This window comes from Podarcis melisellensis, assembly GCF_964234715.1.
Source record: "Podarcis melisellensis genome assembly, chromosome: 3".
In the NCBI taxonomy this organism is placed as follows: Eukaryota; Metazoa; Chordata; class Lepidosauria; order Squamata; family Lacertidae; genus Podarcis; species Podarcis melisellensis.
This window is the reverse complement of record NC_138530.1, coordinates 52,729,530-52,745,024: the sequence shown is the minus strand read 5'-3', so window position 1 is coordinate 52,745,024 and position 15,495 is coordinate 52,729,530. Positions and strand designations below refer to the sequence as shown.

Below are 15,495 nucleotides of genomic sequence, written 5' to 3'. Positions count from 1 at the left end.
TGACTTACACCGAGTTATATCCAGAGTTGACCTCCTTTGAGCAGGACCTGCTTCCATTCACAGAAGGGACTTTGATCCAGTAGAGACTCCCACTACAGAGATTGTGCCTGAAGTACAGGGTTCCTGAACTCTTTGAAACTGTTTTTCAGGGGCTTTAGGGGGAAAGAATCAGTTGAAGAGTCCCTTCTACTGATCTTCATGGGAGCATCCCATGGGTGGAGCTCCATTCACTGGATCCCGAAGTGCAATTGGTGGTCAGCCCAGGCACTGCTGGCTTCAGTACTCTTAAAGTAAAAACTGTTATGAATTACTTCTGACCTTCTTTTAAAAGAGATTAATTAGTGGAGTTTAAAAGCACATGTTTAAGTGTTCCTTTTGGCTGCAGGTGGTATAATTGGATCTTGTGTGAAATACGCGGACAAAGGTCAGAGTCTTGGCATGATTCACATGCGTCCTCAGGCTGCCGCTGATGGGTCCCTTAGTATCGTGTACTCAAGTGGGGACACGTGCAAAGGTAACAGGCAGTACTCAACGCGGATCATCTTCCAGTGTGATCAAAGTATGGTAAGTTTTTGGGTCTGTCTATTGATGCCGAATGGTCTGGATGTAAAAAAAAATTGACTTCCTTTAGCAACCTTGCAAGCCTATTGAAGGGCTTGCCTGCATAGCTGCAGTTCCCCCTTCCCATTGTGCCTGTGCAGCTCTGGAGCTGAGTTTGCATGCACTGCCAGGGTCCTTCCTCCACCTCCAGCCTAAAAGGACCAGTAGCCCTTCAAGTGAGTGAGTGAGTGAGTACCACACGCAGAGCTGCCACAGAGCTGCATCCTTTGCTGCCCAGATGGTCATTTTGGAGTGATTACTGCTCATCCTAACAAACAAGGTGTGGCATAGGGACCCTTGTAACTTGCCACTAACATCTGATCATATTCTCTCTTTCCTCTTCCCCCATCTGGAGAGAATTCAGATGCTTAGAACTAGCAACATTATTTTGTTATGAGATATGAAGCAGATGAGCTCTCCAGAGTAGCTGATCAAGCTTGCTTCTATTTGCAAAGCATATAGCCGCTTATTTACAAAGCGGACTTCAAGAACCCTAATAATACTGACGTGGAATGTACATTTTACACCTCAGTATTGCAATTGAGTTGCACTATTCATTCTTGTGCTCCAGTTTCCTGAGCAAGCAACAACTCCCTCATTTTTTGTGACGTTCTGAACTTTCAAATCGTTATGGTGAATTAACATAGTCCCAGGTAGACCCCTCTAAAAGCTGTAAGTATGTGGGACACATGTACATGTGGTGCCATCATCTGGCTCCTCATATTCCAGCTAAGGCAGCCTTTCACTCCCCCAACTGCCATCTGCTCAAGAAACATCTTGCCCTGAGGAGAAGACAGATTTTGCTTTCAAAAGGGATTCTTCTCTCTCATTGCTTATGTTTACTGTTCTATAATATAGTGGTAATTTCTCCTTAAAACATTTCTGTGTAATCTGCTTTGCGTGGTACAACTGAAAAGATTGCGTCAATATTGCAGCGCCCTGTGCCAAGTTCACCTGTCTTCCGTGGTTAGTATTAGCATTAGTTGTGCCAGTAGCTTGAAAAAGACCCTTCAGTGACACTTCAGCCTTAATTATGCAATATACTTTTGTCCAGGCTGATTTCCCGCATAACAGGTATATAAAATAACCTTGAACAGATCAGTGAATAGCAAGTATCTTAGATTCACAGGTTTTCTCACTACAAGGAATTTGGATCAGTTTGAGTCCTGGTTACATAACTTAATGGTGGGTGAATTTATATACTGAGTTTCTATAAGGAGATAAACAGAACTTTATGTATAAAGCTGACAACAAACTCCTCCTTTTTACTTAGGGATCACCAGTGTTTCAACATGAAGACGACTGTGAGTTTGTGTTTCTTTGGAGAACAGTAGCAGCTTGTCCTGTGCACAGGGTTGAGGGTAAGTATTTGTAGTTAAATAAAATTATTTAACTAATGTGTCTAAAACTCTTGGCAAAAAAGTAGTACATAATTAGAATGCAAGAAGAAATAAGACAATTCAGATGGCCTTAAATTATCTATCTACTGTGATTCCAGATACATGGCATGGCTGATCTTAACTTGCAAAGCATTTTGAGTAGAAATTAAGAAAATCATACGTAGCTTTTGTTATGGAATGATTGCATAAAAGTTTGCAAATGGACTCCTTTCTCATACAAAACAACTTTCCGAAAATAACTGCAACGTTCTGAAATGAACAGATGCACAAATTCATATTCAGAAAATGTTATATCTCTGGTCCACCTTTGGACCGAGGCGTTGACCTGGGAATAAGGCTTTGTGTGCATGTGAATAACATTCCCCTGGGTTTGGTGTTCTTTTAAGGTGAGAACTGTCAAGTAAAAGATCCAAGGTATGGTCATGTGTATGATCTGACACCGCTTCGTGGGAAGGATGTGAAAGTGAGCACTGAGGAATATGACTACTACTTCAGAGTCTGTGATGGATTAACAGTGGGGAAGTGCAATGAACCAGGAACAACTGCAGATGTTGTGTCGGCATGTCAAATTAAGAAACGAGACCCCAGCTTTAAAAAAATAGCAGGTAAGATGTTATTCTGGGATGTAGCGGCTTGGATATATCAGGGGAAGTTTGCCTGGCTTCAGAGGGGAGGATGCATCAAGTATCAAGGTGTACTTCCAGAGCAAATGTCCACCTTAAATAGTTTTATTTTAAAATCCACACATTTGTCTAGTATTTCTATCTAGTGGAAGGAATACATCTTGACGTTCCTGATATTTCCAGATACCGTATTTTTTGCCTTATAGGACGCAGTTTTGATTTCTATTTCTGTTCTTGTTGGGCAGGCTGAAAACAAGTTAGGTATTGTGTATGCGCAGAGTGTTGAGTCATGTTGCCTGTAGAGCACCTCTGGAGATGTCCTTGCATTTCTGTAGTGTATTGAATGGAAACCGGGTTGGATAGTGGGGAACACTGGGAAGAGGAGATGGGAAAGGGCCAATATCATGTCCCAGGTCATGCTCAGGTCAACATACCTCCCACCCTCCCCAATTTCAACAAATCATCAATCTTAACATCAGTGGGGGTGGAATTGCTATTAAAAAACAACTAGATACTGAAATGGGATGAGTCTAAGCTTTTCTTTTTAGAGCTGTCATTCCTTAGTGTGCTTTGCAAGCTGACTATTGACAAAATAAGGCAGCATTGGGCGACCCACTGGGCCCACAGGCTGAATTAGCTGTAGTCTATATATATATATGGCTAATGTTTACAGTACAAAACTCCTATGCCTTCAGTTAATATACTCTTTATAACTCACTGTTCAGGTCTGAAAACTACAAAGCTGACATACGAAAATGGATTAATCAAAATTAACTACACCAACGGGGAGACATGCCACAAGATATATCAGCGGTCAACAGCCATATTGTTCTATTGTGATCCTGAAAGTAATTCACAGGTAAGCAGACTTGGGTGTTAGTCTCAGGTGTGATTGTCAAAACCCCTTATGTAACTGTCTTCCTGCAAAGCCATAAGCTCTAAGCACACATAGCTGTAACCACATTGAGCCTGGGTGGGCAGACATCAGACTTGCAGGACCTGCATAGGCTTTTTATTTATTTATAATTAACTGGAACCTAGAGATCCACCTTCCAGAGCCTGGTGAAAAAGAATAGTCTGAATAAAAATAGTCTGAACCTAGGAATTTTACTTTTCATGCCACACTGGAGTGGAGACACAATACTTCTATGCACAAAAACCCCCCACTCTTGATCTCCTCCCTGCCCCGACCCCGGCAAGCTTTCTTCATTTCAGCTGTATAATTTAGAGGAGGAAAAGGAGTCATTTTTGTGCTGGTATTTTTAAACAACTGGGAATCAGGAACTTACTGATCTACTGCAAATCATTGAGACATCTCCCAGATTTACGTTCTGCCCCTGCTGGCAGGGACTGCCTCTCCTGGTATGCCCCACAGAGAAACTTTCGGTCTTCAAATAAAAACATCTTGAAGGTCCCAGGCCACAGAGAGGTTAGGCTGGCCTCAACTAGAGCCAGGGCTTTTTCGGCTGTGGCTCCGATCTGGTGGAACACTCTGTCACAAGAGACCAGGGCCCTGCAGGACTTGACATCTTTCCGCAGGGCCTGCAAGACAGAGCTGTTCCACGAGGCCTTTGGTCAGGGCACAGGCTGACTCCCTCCCTCGGCAATCTTCGCGGAGCTCTGGCCCAACGGTTGCCAGTGGCTTGAATTAATTAATTTTATAATGAATGATTTTAGAGTTTTGTTTGTGCTGTACTTTTGTACTGTTTTATTGTTTTTAGCTGCCCTGAGCCCAGCTTCGGCTGGGAAGGGCGGGATATAAATAAAATTTATTATTATTATTATTATTATTATTATTATTATTATTATTATTATTATTATTATTATGTGCAGTTGGAGATCAGGGTTGCACAGGTGTGCGCAGCCCCTGAGCCCACCTGATGGGCCCTACATGAACACTTCATCCACCATGTAGCTTTATGCATAGAGCTTGATATCTGCAAGTTCATTCCATAATTGTCATTGCCCTTCCCTCCCCACTGACTTTATGTGGCACCAATCATAATTGCACAGGTAGATCCTCATTCTGCTCTCATTCAGCTTATTTGTATGCAGCATGTGAACCAGGTAAGTAGGGTGGGCCAAAAGTACTGAAAACCCAAATATTGTTAGGGCAGCTAAATATGTTAGTAACAAAATTACTTTGTTTAAAAAAAAAGAAAAGGTAAAAACTACTGAGCAAATAAATAAAGTGTAGTGTGAAAGCAGCACATTCCAAGGCAATGAGCTTGAATCCATTATTTATGTTAGCCAAAATACTTCAGATTCACCCTTCTGATTAAAATCCATTTGGTCTTGTTTTGAAATGTTTGTTTGAATAGGACCACAGTGCAATTCCCCAGTATAAGATGTAGATGGTGCATTGGAGCAGAAGCTCCATTTTGCAGATGGTTACTGTTTTGCATAAAACAGTAGTCCAGACCTCGGATGGGGTAGAGTTGTCTGCTTTCAGCCCTACTGGTATTGTCGGCTTCTGTATGTAATGGGTTGTGGGGGTTTTTACCTTTCTTTTCTCAGCCAGTGTTTCTGAAGGAAATGGAGGATTGCACCTATTTGTTTGAGTGGCACACTCCTCTTGCCTGCCCACCTTCCAGGTCTATTGAGTGCTCCTATAAGTAAGTTGACCTCACCTGGCTGTCTAAAAAATAAATTTATTTCCTTCCCACCCCTTCTTTAGGGATTCCTGTCCTGTCTGTGTTAAATGGTGATGCCTAGGCCATTAAAGCAGCTATTCAGTGTGATGATTTTTTTGGGGGTGGGGGAGAACTCTTGTTCCCCGGCCATCAGCAGAAACAACTAACAAGTGGGTGGTGGTGAGATGGTGGGTGTCGAAAGACAATCTTGTTGTATAGATTCTCAGATACGGAACCCCTAGATACTTGAGAAGCTTTTGCACTGCTAGAGTAGTTAACAGAAGAGTGGTGGTTCTGCTAGATAAGCTATGTGGCAGGACAGGAAATTTTGCTTGGATTTTGATGGCACTTTTTGGCACTCCTTACACTGTTGATGTGCTTCTCCGCAGGATGTCTCCTGTTAACTTTTTTGCTGTAAAACGTCCTTTGTTCTGTTGCAGAGACAGTACCGGCAACTCATACGATCTCTCCTCTCTGACACGGCATAAGGAGAACTGGGAAGCCATTTCAATGACTAACTCTACTCAAAAATACTACATCAATGTCTGTAAATCTTTGGTGCCACATCGAGGAGCGGGTAAGAACTGGAGAGACAGCGCAGGCTGCGTGTGCCCGCAGGCAGGAGTGGGGCCGAGTAGAGGGATTGAACTGCACAGGGGCAGGGTGGGAAAGAAGGGAGGCCACAGCTCTGTTGGGTACCACTTCATCAAGGCATTTACGTAAACCCATGTGCTGTTAGAAGTGCATGGCCTTGACTGCCTGCTGGGTCAATGTTAGAAGGCGGAAAGCCACATCCACTGACAGTTCAAGCTCTTCCCATTGCTGCTACCCAAACGTGTGTGTGGCAGTAGTGTTGGATCCTGTAGCAAAGTGACTGGAGCCCCAAGATCCCTTAAGGAGAGGGGGAAGACTTATCCCCACTTACCTCACAGCTAAGCATCCAGTCTGTTGCCTTGACACCAGGTGAAAAGCATATCAAAATTTGATGTTGCTTGCAAGATAAGCTGTATATTGGGAACTGGAGTGTTATGAAGAAGGCAATCCACTGTGTACCTTCTCCGTCTTGTTTCTCATATTGGGCTTCTCCATGTAGAGAGGGCAGGTGAATGCTGTCTTCACTCTTTTATGGCTGCAGCTGTGTTATGAAACCTGCTGTGTCCTATTTAAGGCTAAGTGAAAGCTGTAAGCATCCTGTAATCTGATTCTTCTCCTAGCATTCTCTGTTTGTGCAACAGTGTACCAGTTCTGCCTCATTGTCTTAAAAATTACCCTGGAGCAAGGGAGGAATGACCTACATAGCTTCCTTGAAACTGAGAACATTGGTGTCCAAAGAGTTGGATGTGGGAAAAGAGATTAAAAAGCACTGTTGTAACCCACTGTGAATGCGAACATAGGTTTTTTACATGGTAAAAGAGTAGTAAATGGAACAGCTCCTACCTTTGATTGTGAACACACTGTCCTTGATTCCTATTGCTCTTTGCAATGTTTTTTCCTAACCCTGGTATTTATTTTTGTATAGTCGTGGAATGTGTTCTATCTTGGGAATAACAGCAAACCAAGACATACTTGGGAGTAGATCCATTTATTTCAATAGGTCTGCTCTGAATATGACTCGTGTTGCATTAGGTTCATGTTGCATCTTTTTGGCTTGGAACGCAACAAACCCGGAAGTGTATACTTCCGGGTTTCGCCACGCATGCATGCACAGAAGCATTCTGCGCACTTTGCACATGACCAGAAGCGGCACTCTAGTTACGGACTTTTCAGGGTGCAAACGGCACCCCGGAACGGATGAAGTCCGTAACTAGAGGTACCACTGTGATGTTGTATATCTCCCTGTTTAATTGAAGGTTAATATGATAAAGTATTTTTCCCTGGCACACCCCAAACATCTTACTATTAAGATGGCAGGTAATAACATAAATACTCTATATTTTATTACTAGACTTGCTGATTCTGAGTATATATAGAAATGACACATAGAGCAAATGATACGTGTTGTTTCTTTGCCCAAGAACTATGCCATCTCAATTTTATGTGGGGAGGTATTTGTCTAAAGTTGACCCAGTTGACACCAGCAAGTTTGTTGTTGTTGTTAACTAATTTCTGTAGTGCCCTTCATCCGAGGATCACAGGGTGGTTTACAATATAAAAACACAAAAATACATAACATAGTAATAAACAAACACCCCCTTTAAAAGGCCATAGATAGTTTAATTAGCCAAAGGCCTGGGAGAAGAGGAACGTTTTTGCCTGGTGCCCAAAGATATGTAATGAGGGTGCCAGATGGACTTTCCTGGGGAGAGCATTCCACAAACGGGGAACCATCGCAGAAAAGGCTTGTTATCATGTTGCTACCCTTCAGACCTCTCATGGAGGAGGCACACAAAGAAGAGCCTCAGCTGATGATCTCAGGGTGGTTCATTTTGGGAGAGGTGGTCCTTGAGGTATCGTGGTCCTGAAAAATGATGTTGAAATAATTTCTGAAAAATAATATAGACTTTACCCATTCAGAAGCCCCAACTTTTCCTTGAATTAAGTTGAAGTGGTGTAGCCACCTCAGAAACGTGTGCTTGAATCGACTCTAAAGTTTTTTGGTAGCTTTCCTTGAATATGTTATTTGTGGCAAGACACCACCACCACCAAGAGAATGTGGGGTAGGCTATCTGGCAATGCTAAACCCTTTATTTTCCCTTCCCCACCCTCTTTTCTGGTGCCAAACATAGATTTCTGTTCACCGGATTCTGCAGCCTGCCTGATGGATGGGTCCAAGTATATAAACTTGGGTGAGGTGTCTGAGGGAATCCAGTGGCAAAATGGCATTTTTGTTATTAAATACATCAATGGTGAGAAGTGTCCAGACCAGATCAGGAAGAAGTCTACAATAATCCGCTTCAAGTGTGACGAAAATGCAGTTGTAAGTATGCCTAAGTAGGTCGGATTTTTTATGTCTCTCCCCCCCCCCCCACGTGAAGAGCCATTGCATAGGTTCCTGGGGGTAAAAATGGACCATGGGATTGGATTTGTATCTTAGATAGCATGCAGATGACAAATTTACCCCCAACTCTGCAGCTGTGGGTAATAAAACACTTGGCAGGACGGGGCAGTAATTGTGCTGCCCTGAGGAACTCGTCACAGAGTAGTTCCCTGGAAAGGAAACAGTGTGTGGTCCAGATTAATCTTGGGTGGTGACGAGGGTTCTATAACAGAAGCTTAAACTGATGGATGTCCAAGGGGATTTATGCTTTTGTGTCTTTTGGCCACAATAACTTTGCTAAGACCTTCTGAAGGGAAAGTAGGCTGCTACCAGGGGTCAACATTCCTGCTGCCTTCCCCCAAAAGGGTAAAGTGTGCTGCAAGAAATATTGCCAGTACCCCAGCACAGAAGTTTTGCAGAAGTTGACTTTTTCATCTCCATTTTTGTCCAGGATTCCAAGCCTGAACTTATAACTGCCATTGAGGATTGTGAATATACTTTTATATGGTTCACGGCTGCTGCCTGTCCTCTGAAAACCAACATGCACAACAATTGCACAGTATCCAACCCTCTTACAGGTAAGCCTTTGACACACACATGGGCCTGGTCAGGGTAGCTGTAACTGGAATCAGCCTTTAATCGTTCTGCCATGGGAGAGAGCAACAGTGGACTTAGGACTCTCAAATAACCATCTTGGGAGATCCCAGGCTAATCTGAAGGAAGCAGCCTCATACACCCTCGTTCTTGCTCATGTCCATTGGTGGAACATAGAAAGCTGCCTTATACTGAGGCAGGCAGGCTGCCCATCCAGCTCAGTATTGTCAACACTGGCTGGCAGCAGCTCTCTAGGGTTTCAGATGGACTTTTCCCAGCCCCACCTGAATATGCTAAGGATTATGCCTGGGATTGAGCCATGTAAAGCAAGAGCCCTTCCCTAACTCCTGAATCTTGCAGGTATATGTCATTCCTGTTTAATCACAGGGAATGCACCCATAAAATGCAAGTGGAAGGTTGCATTGGGGCTACAGTGCGATTGTACAGGATACAACTATTCTGTGGAAGAAAAATGATGCCCAAATACCCACCGATAGGACAGAAGGTTATATGAAACAGAACACACAAATACTTCTGTGAGGGCAAACAACATAAGCTACCAATAATGTCACATTTATTTGTGGATTGTCTGTAATCGAGGGAGAGTGGTTGCTACCTCATTTTATGGGCCGCTTCACACGCAACACTGGGTAAACCTCCCTTTAGTGTGTATGCATGCACACAGCAAGGTGCTGCAACCATTCACATATCTCTGGTGCATGTACCTGTATGGGTCATGTGCCGGTTCGCATTCCTAAGTGTATGTCTAAGTACACAAGAGTGCTGCTTTATCAGATCAAAGGCCCATATGGTGCAGCATCCTGGTTGACAGTGCCCAGCTAGGGGCCCACAAGGATACCCAATAGCAGCATTCACCCAATTTGTGTTTCCCCCAAACTGGTATTCTAATCTTGGAGGTAATGCATAGTCATGAGGACAATTTCCTCCATGAACTTCTCTAATCCCCTTTGAAAGCAATCTGAGTTGATCTTGTGATTTAAAGCATCACCAAGGTCTACTCCTTGGGTAAACAAAAATCTCAATTGCTCTCTGCAGGGAAGCTAAAAAGCTAAATTATCCTCTCCCCCCTCCCTTTTCTTGCAGGCCATCTCTTTGACCTTAATTCTTTAAAGAGGCAGGATGGTTATACTGTCCCTGATTACAGGAACCAGAGAATATTGCGACTGAGTGTGTGTGATGAAGCCAGAGGTCCATGTGGCAGTGGAGTTGGTAAGCCTGGACATATCAGTGGAGCTCATGGAAGTTCTGTGGAGTTCTCATGAAACTGTCTCTGTACTTATAACCAAGCTAATCCAACCAGCAATTCTACTACTTTAATTGTAAATAGCTTTTACCCTGTACTGCTCTCCTTCCTGCCTACCCTGTGTACCAGTGCCACCTCTAATGTGACTGGCCCTCCATGCATATGGGTATAAGATTCTTGGTCAGATTGCACACTTCATCTGGCATGTCAACTGGGATTTGAGCCTATACAGACTGGGATTTTGCGGGCACACTTGAATGGCTGTTGCCATTGTTGGTAGGATGGAAATGCTGGGTGCATAGAGGAGAAAGTGCAGGATCATGCCCTGCAGCATGTGGGAAGTGGCCCAGTGAATCATCTAATCTCACCTAATTAAAAATGCTAACATTGAATTCTATTATTTTCTTACACAAACTAGATGTAGGTCACAGTTCCTCCCATTTTATAAATTGGGAACTGAGCTTGAGCGCAAGTGACTGTGTTAGGGCTGCCCAGTGAGTCAACAAACAGTTTTAACCCAGTGTTCTAAGAACAAGTGCTTTCCACACCCTCTTTTTTCTGAGCGAAGTCCTCAAAGTTCTCAACTACTTGGTGTAACTAATGTAATCCCTCTCAGTTCTGTTGAAACATAACAGCCCAAGGAGTGGATTGCGCAGCTGCTTAACTCAAGCTTCCTTCCGTCATAACTCACCCATTGCACTTCTAAACTTGTTAATAGGTGTCTGTGTCACTGGTGGCCATCAGCAACCAGTCAGTGCTGGAAGACTGACCAAAGCATTAACGTATGAAGATGGAGTTTTGAAACTTAGCTACAGCGGAGGAGATTCCTGCCCTACAAATCCTGACCTGAAGTATACAAGCTATTTCAGCTTTGTGTGCAGGCCTGATGCTGGGCCAGGTAGCCAGCCAGCCCTTGTCTCCTTCGATGAGGCGGCATGTGCCTATTATTTCTCTTGGCATACGGCTTTAGCTTGTGAAGAAGAGAGTCCGGTAAGTGAATTGGCAGTTTCATCAAGCTCCTGTTACCTAAAATGTCAAAGTAACAACAATGCCTTCAAGCAATATTTTTAAGTTGGAAAAGGCACGGGTTTAAGATGTTGGTTTTGTGTTTTTTAAAAGAGGCAATACAAAATTCTCAGATCCATAAAAATTGTGGTATCTTGTTCTTTTTTGTTGATGCGGGTAGCTGGTGGCTTTTTGGTTTTGTTTAGGAATAAATGTGTTCTGTTTAGGTAACAGTAGAACAGAGGCAGTATAATTGTGTTGCCAGATGAGAAGTTGAAAGTCTTGCCAAATAATGCAATTCTTGCCAGTAATTCTGGTACAGTGCAGGCATAATTCTACATTTGATTAAGGGAACAGTAGATATCCACAGGATATCTGGAACGGAATTCATATTAAACTTAACCAAATCATTAATGGTCAGTCACAACCCTGCTCCACCCCAGGCATGGAGGGCAGAGCAAATTTGCATGCAAGGGAGTAGGAAAGAGGGGGTGAAGGAGTTCACAGTCCCACAGTGCAGTTCTTTGACACTGGGTAGCATTATGTCAATTCCAGAGCTCCGTGTTGTGAGTAACAGTCAAAAGAAGAAGAATCCCAATGGTAGGTCAATGGAGACCTCTTTTTCCATTGAGATTAATATATCACTGTGTGTTGGACAACTTAGCAGTGCTCTCAAAGCATCGGCAACTGCTGTGAAGCAGAAATGTCAAGAAGGGAGAGGCTAATCAAGGCCTTTAGCTGTTATTGCCTTGACCAATAAATAAACTGCAAAGTTGATCTTCTTGTGCCTATGGCTCAGCCCAGGAACATGTGTCATTTCACTGGTATTTGCTTTCAATCAAGTGTATCTAGGACCAAGACAGAAGTGACCTCTGCTGGAGAAGTACAAAGAGACTGAAGGGAGATTCAGGGTGGGATGGGATCAGATTGAACACATGATCAAATGAACACATTGGCTTGCAGTGCAGGGGGGGGGGGAGCACTAAGAAAAGAGAAGACCCCGATAAATTAGGTTTCATTTTTGCTTGTTGCCATTTGGGGAATAGTAGCTGCAAGTGCTGATTTGTGGAACTTCCTCCCACTGCAAACAGGTGGAATGCTCAGTTACAAATGGCAGCACAATAATTGACCTCTCTCCTTTGATACATCGGACGGGCTCCTATGAGGCATTTGATGAGACGTTCGATGACTCCTCTGACCTTACTCCAGATTTCTATATAAATATTTGCCGCCCGTTGAATTCCATCAAAGATGTCAACTGCCCACCTGGAGCAGCTGTCTGCATGGTTCCAGTTACTGGTCCTCCTATAGTAAGTTAACCCTATGTATCAAACAATCCTCTTTAGCAAATGTGTTAGTGTTTTCGTAATTCATAACCAGTATGTTGGCTTGCGGTTAATTGAGGGTCGCCTCTCTCTGGACAAGTCACTGATTCTGCATGGTGACTATTGTTATAACTGCATGTGGTCTGAACCACTGAGGAAAGAGGGATGTCTTTGTACATTCTTCCTTCTCTCACCCTCACAATCCGGGCGGGGGGGGGGCACTGTCCAGAAGTGGCTGCTTACAAAACCATGGTCTGTATCCAAAGAAGTGCATAACTTTTTTACTTGTACTCAAGGCTTTGGGGCTATTTTTTGAGCGACAGATCCACACATCTCATGGCAAACCTATTTCAAGACAAAATATGTGTTCCAAAATCAATTTGTGATGTGGTCTGTGGGAGAGTGCGGTGTCTCCTTTCAAAGGAAAAAAATCCCATAAAAATTAGAGAAACAGGCAGCATTGAACTGTATTGCAGCCCAAACAATGTGGTGATCTTATTTTGTGGAAAGTCTGAAAATAAACGTGGAAATGTTTTTATTTTGCCAGATTGTTTTATAATGATCAACTTTCTGTTGGATGCTGTCCTATGGCTGCAGTTGAAATTCTGGCAGGGCCTAACAGAGTGGTGGGGCCACAGCCCTGCTGCTCACACCAACCAGGCTAGAAGGTTGGTGGGGGCAGGCTAATCTAGTGGGACCTCGGCAAGCTCAGTGCCTTCCTCTCCCACAAAGCCACCTTCTTGGGGCTCTGCTGGTGGAGTGCCTTCTGGTGGCACTTCCGCCTGCCTGCCTGTTTAGTGAGAAGAATGGGGAACTTGGTGCCTAAGGAGCAATGCTAGCATCACTCTGCAGGCTGTAGCCAGCAGAGACTGGCAGGGCCAGGTGAAGGGACACCTGCTCAACTCAAATCCTCCCCCCCCCCCCAGCCTGACACAAAGGAGCTTTGGATTCTAGGGCCAGGTGCGGAAGCCTCAGAGAGTTGTGCTAGTTCTGTTGCCTTTTTGCAGTACCAAAATGCAGACTTCTTGGTCCTAACTGTCTTTCTGAAGTTGCTTATGCTCTTTGGCTTTCCATCTTTGACACTGGAGGAAGGCAGCAGACCAAAGACAGTAAGATGGGACAACCATGAGTAATACATTAAATTTGCCGACTGGCCTCTCATATAAAGAGGGACACTCTGCTCTTGCAGTTTCCAGTGTTCATTGCCATTCCCCATGTGAAATGGAATCCTCTCTTGGTTTTTTGTGCCTCTTGTCTTGGTGCTCGCTGGCACTACTGGAAAATCATGCCAGTGCTTCGTGTGAAAGTGTCACAACCAAGTTAATTTGTTGTGTTTTCTCATTTAGGATATCGGCCGTATTACTTCGCCTCCCAAGCTCAACCCTGCAACGCATGAAGTTTACATTGCTTTTAACAGTAGCACTCCTTGTCTGGAAGATAAAAGTCTCAAGTATTCTTCTCTCATTGTGTTCCATTGCAGCAGAGGGACAAATCTGGTAATGGTCATCTTATTTTGCGTACTGCCAAGCCTGAATCAAGGGTGGTGGTGGGGAAGAGAAGAAACTTTGGGGGGAAAGGACAAAAGTGAATTGAGTGAAAGATGATTAAATCTGTTCCAAATACTAATTTGCAAAGTGCCACAAGAGCCTGTAGTGCATCTGCTGCAGAGTGCATTACACTCATGTCCCACATAAACTCAAAACTCAGTTCTAAAATCTTCCCTGACATGAGGCGGGAAATACTTATTTTGCCTCTGACCATCTTTGACCCTCAACTCACCCAGATAATACTTCTGATGAACTCTTAACCATAGAAGATGCTAGTTATTTCTAAACTCTATAACTAGGTCACCATTGCAGAGTTTGAATGTAGACTTGAATTCTGTAAACAGGAAACTTAAATAACATGATGTTCTTCCAAAATCCAAAGCTTTTTGTGGTCCAATTTTTTGTTGAGCAATGGGCAATAGGAAGGGCATGAAAGTTTAGGGTGGGGGTTAAGGAATAGAGTACCTACCTGAGAAGGGCAGGGAGATGTGCAAGGCATTGGCAGTTTTCTTGGGATGTGGAAGGTATTGAGTATTTGCTAGATTTTCTTCACAAGATATTGAATGGAAAGCTGGGATTCTTAGAATTCGTGTGTGTGTGTGTGTGTGTGTGTGTGTGTGTGTTGCTTAGCAGGTTCCATGCTTGCATATGAAGTACATACAGTCAGAATACCTGACCTTTAATGTCTTTTTTACATCGCTGTGTACGCTTGAAAATGTTGGAAGCCTTGGCAGATGTGTGCTGTTAGCTTCAAAGGCTGTTCCTGCTTTTTTTAAAATGTCTTGATGATTCTAATGTGAATTTAATGAGGGATGCTGACAGCAAATTACGCAGACAGCATGAACACTGTGTCCATAATGTTCTATCAAGCCCCACATCACAGAGGTAAATTCTTCTGCTTAATGGGTCTAAGTCTGAGCATAAGTGCATGGCATGTTTCCACTTTAAAATAGATAGAAAATAAAACAGTTTAAAAAGTGATTCTCCATGTAGACAGCACAAACCTTGAGGGAGAAAGGGCATTTGTATTCTGCCTCATTGGCAGTTTCTGCAGGATGAGATTCCTAATGCTGCTCAGTTATCCTGTGAACCTTAATCACATGGGGGAGAGTTGATGTTATTCATTCCTGCAAAGTCCATCACTGATATCTCCCATATCACCTCTGGCTTTCACTACCAGAGTACATGGGAAGCATCTGTTTGGGTTACATCTGTTTGGGCCTCGGAAGTCAGAGCCATTGTCTAAAACACCATAAGGGGGTAGTGGTGGAGAGGAATAATGGTGGCAGATCAGCTTTTTATTAGCTACCTACAACCTTACCCAGTACTTGTCCAGATGAAGAAATGAATATATACCTTATAACAGACTGAATGCAATGGGATTAATTTCACTGGCAGCGTTTGCACATCATAGTGGCTTACTGTGAACACGCAGCTGTCTCTGGCATGCGCAGGAGCAACCAATCATAATCACAGGCTTAGTGTTGCACCCGAACCATGGTTTGTTTTGATCCGACGAATCACAGT

At 43.5% G+C, this 15,495-nt stretch overlaps 2 protein-coding genes across 2 annotated transcripts in view; one reads left to right on the top strand and one right to left on the bottom strand.

Annotated features, from left to right (window-relative positions):
* The window catches only part of LOC309367517 (proto-oncogene Mas-like), a 55,916-nt gene extending 49,009 nt beyond the window's left edge, over positions 1-6,907 (bottom strand). Inside the window, exon 1 of the mRNA XM_081906924.1 lies at positions 6,182-6,907. The gene's annotated coding sequence lies outside the window, so the exon portion shown is untranslated. The remainder of the gene's footprint in view (positions 1-6,181) is intronic.
* Positions 1-15,495, top strand: part of IGF2R (insulin like growth factor 2 receptor) — a 68,190-nt gene that overhangs the window by 35,095 nt on the left and 17,600 nt on the right. The window contains exons 25-36 of the mRNA XM_081906742.1: positions 386-564; positions 1,874-1,961; positions 2,387-2,605; positions 3,349-3,482; positions 5,141-5,238; positions 5,697-5,833; positions 7,983-8,173; positions 8,685-8,811; positions 9,932-10,057; positions 10,810-11,081; positions 12,188-12,406; positions 13,768-13,917. Of these exons, the coding sequence (XP_081762868.1) occupies positions 386-564; positions 1,874-1,961; positions 2,387-2,605; positions 3,349-3,482; positions 5,141-5,238; positions 5,697-5,833; positions 7,983-8,173; positions 8,685-8,811; positions 9,932-10,057; positions 10,810-11,081; positions 12,188-12,406; positions 13,768-13,917 (1,940 nt within the window). The remainder of the gene's footprint in view (positions 1-385; positions 565-1,873; positions 1,962-2,386; positions 2,606-3,348; positions 3,483-5,140; positions 5,239-5,696; positions 5,834-7,982; positions 8,174-8,684; positions 8,812-9,931; positions 10,058-10,809; positions 11,082-12,187; positions 12,407-13,767; positions 13,918-15,495) is intronic.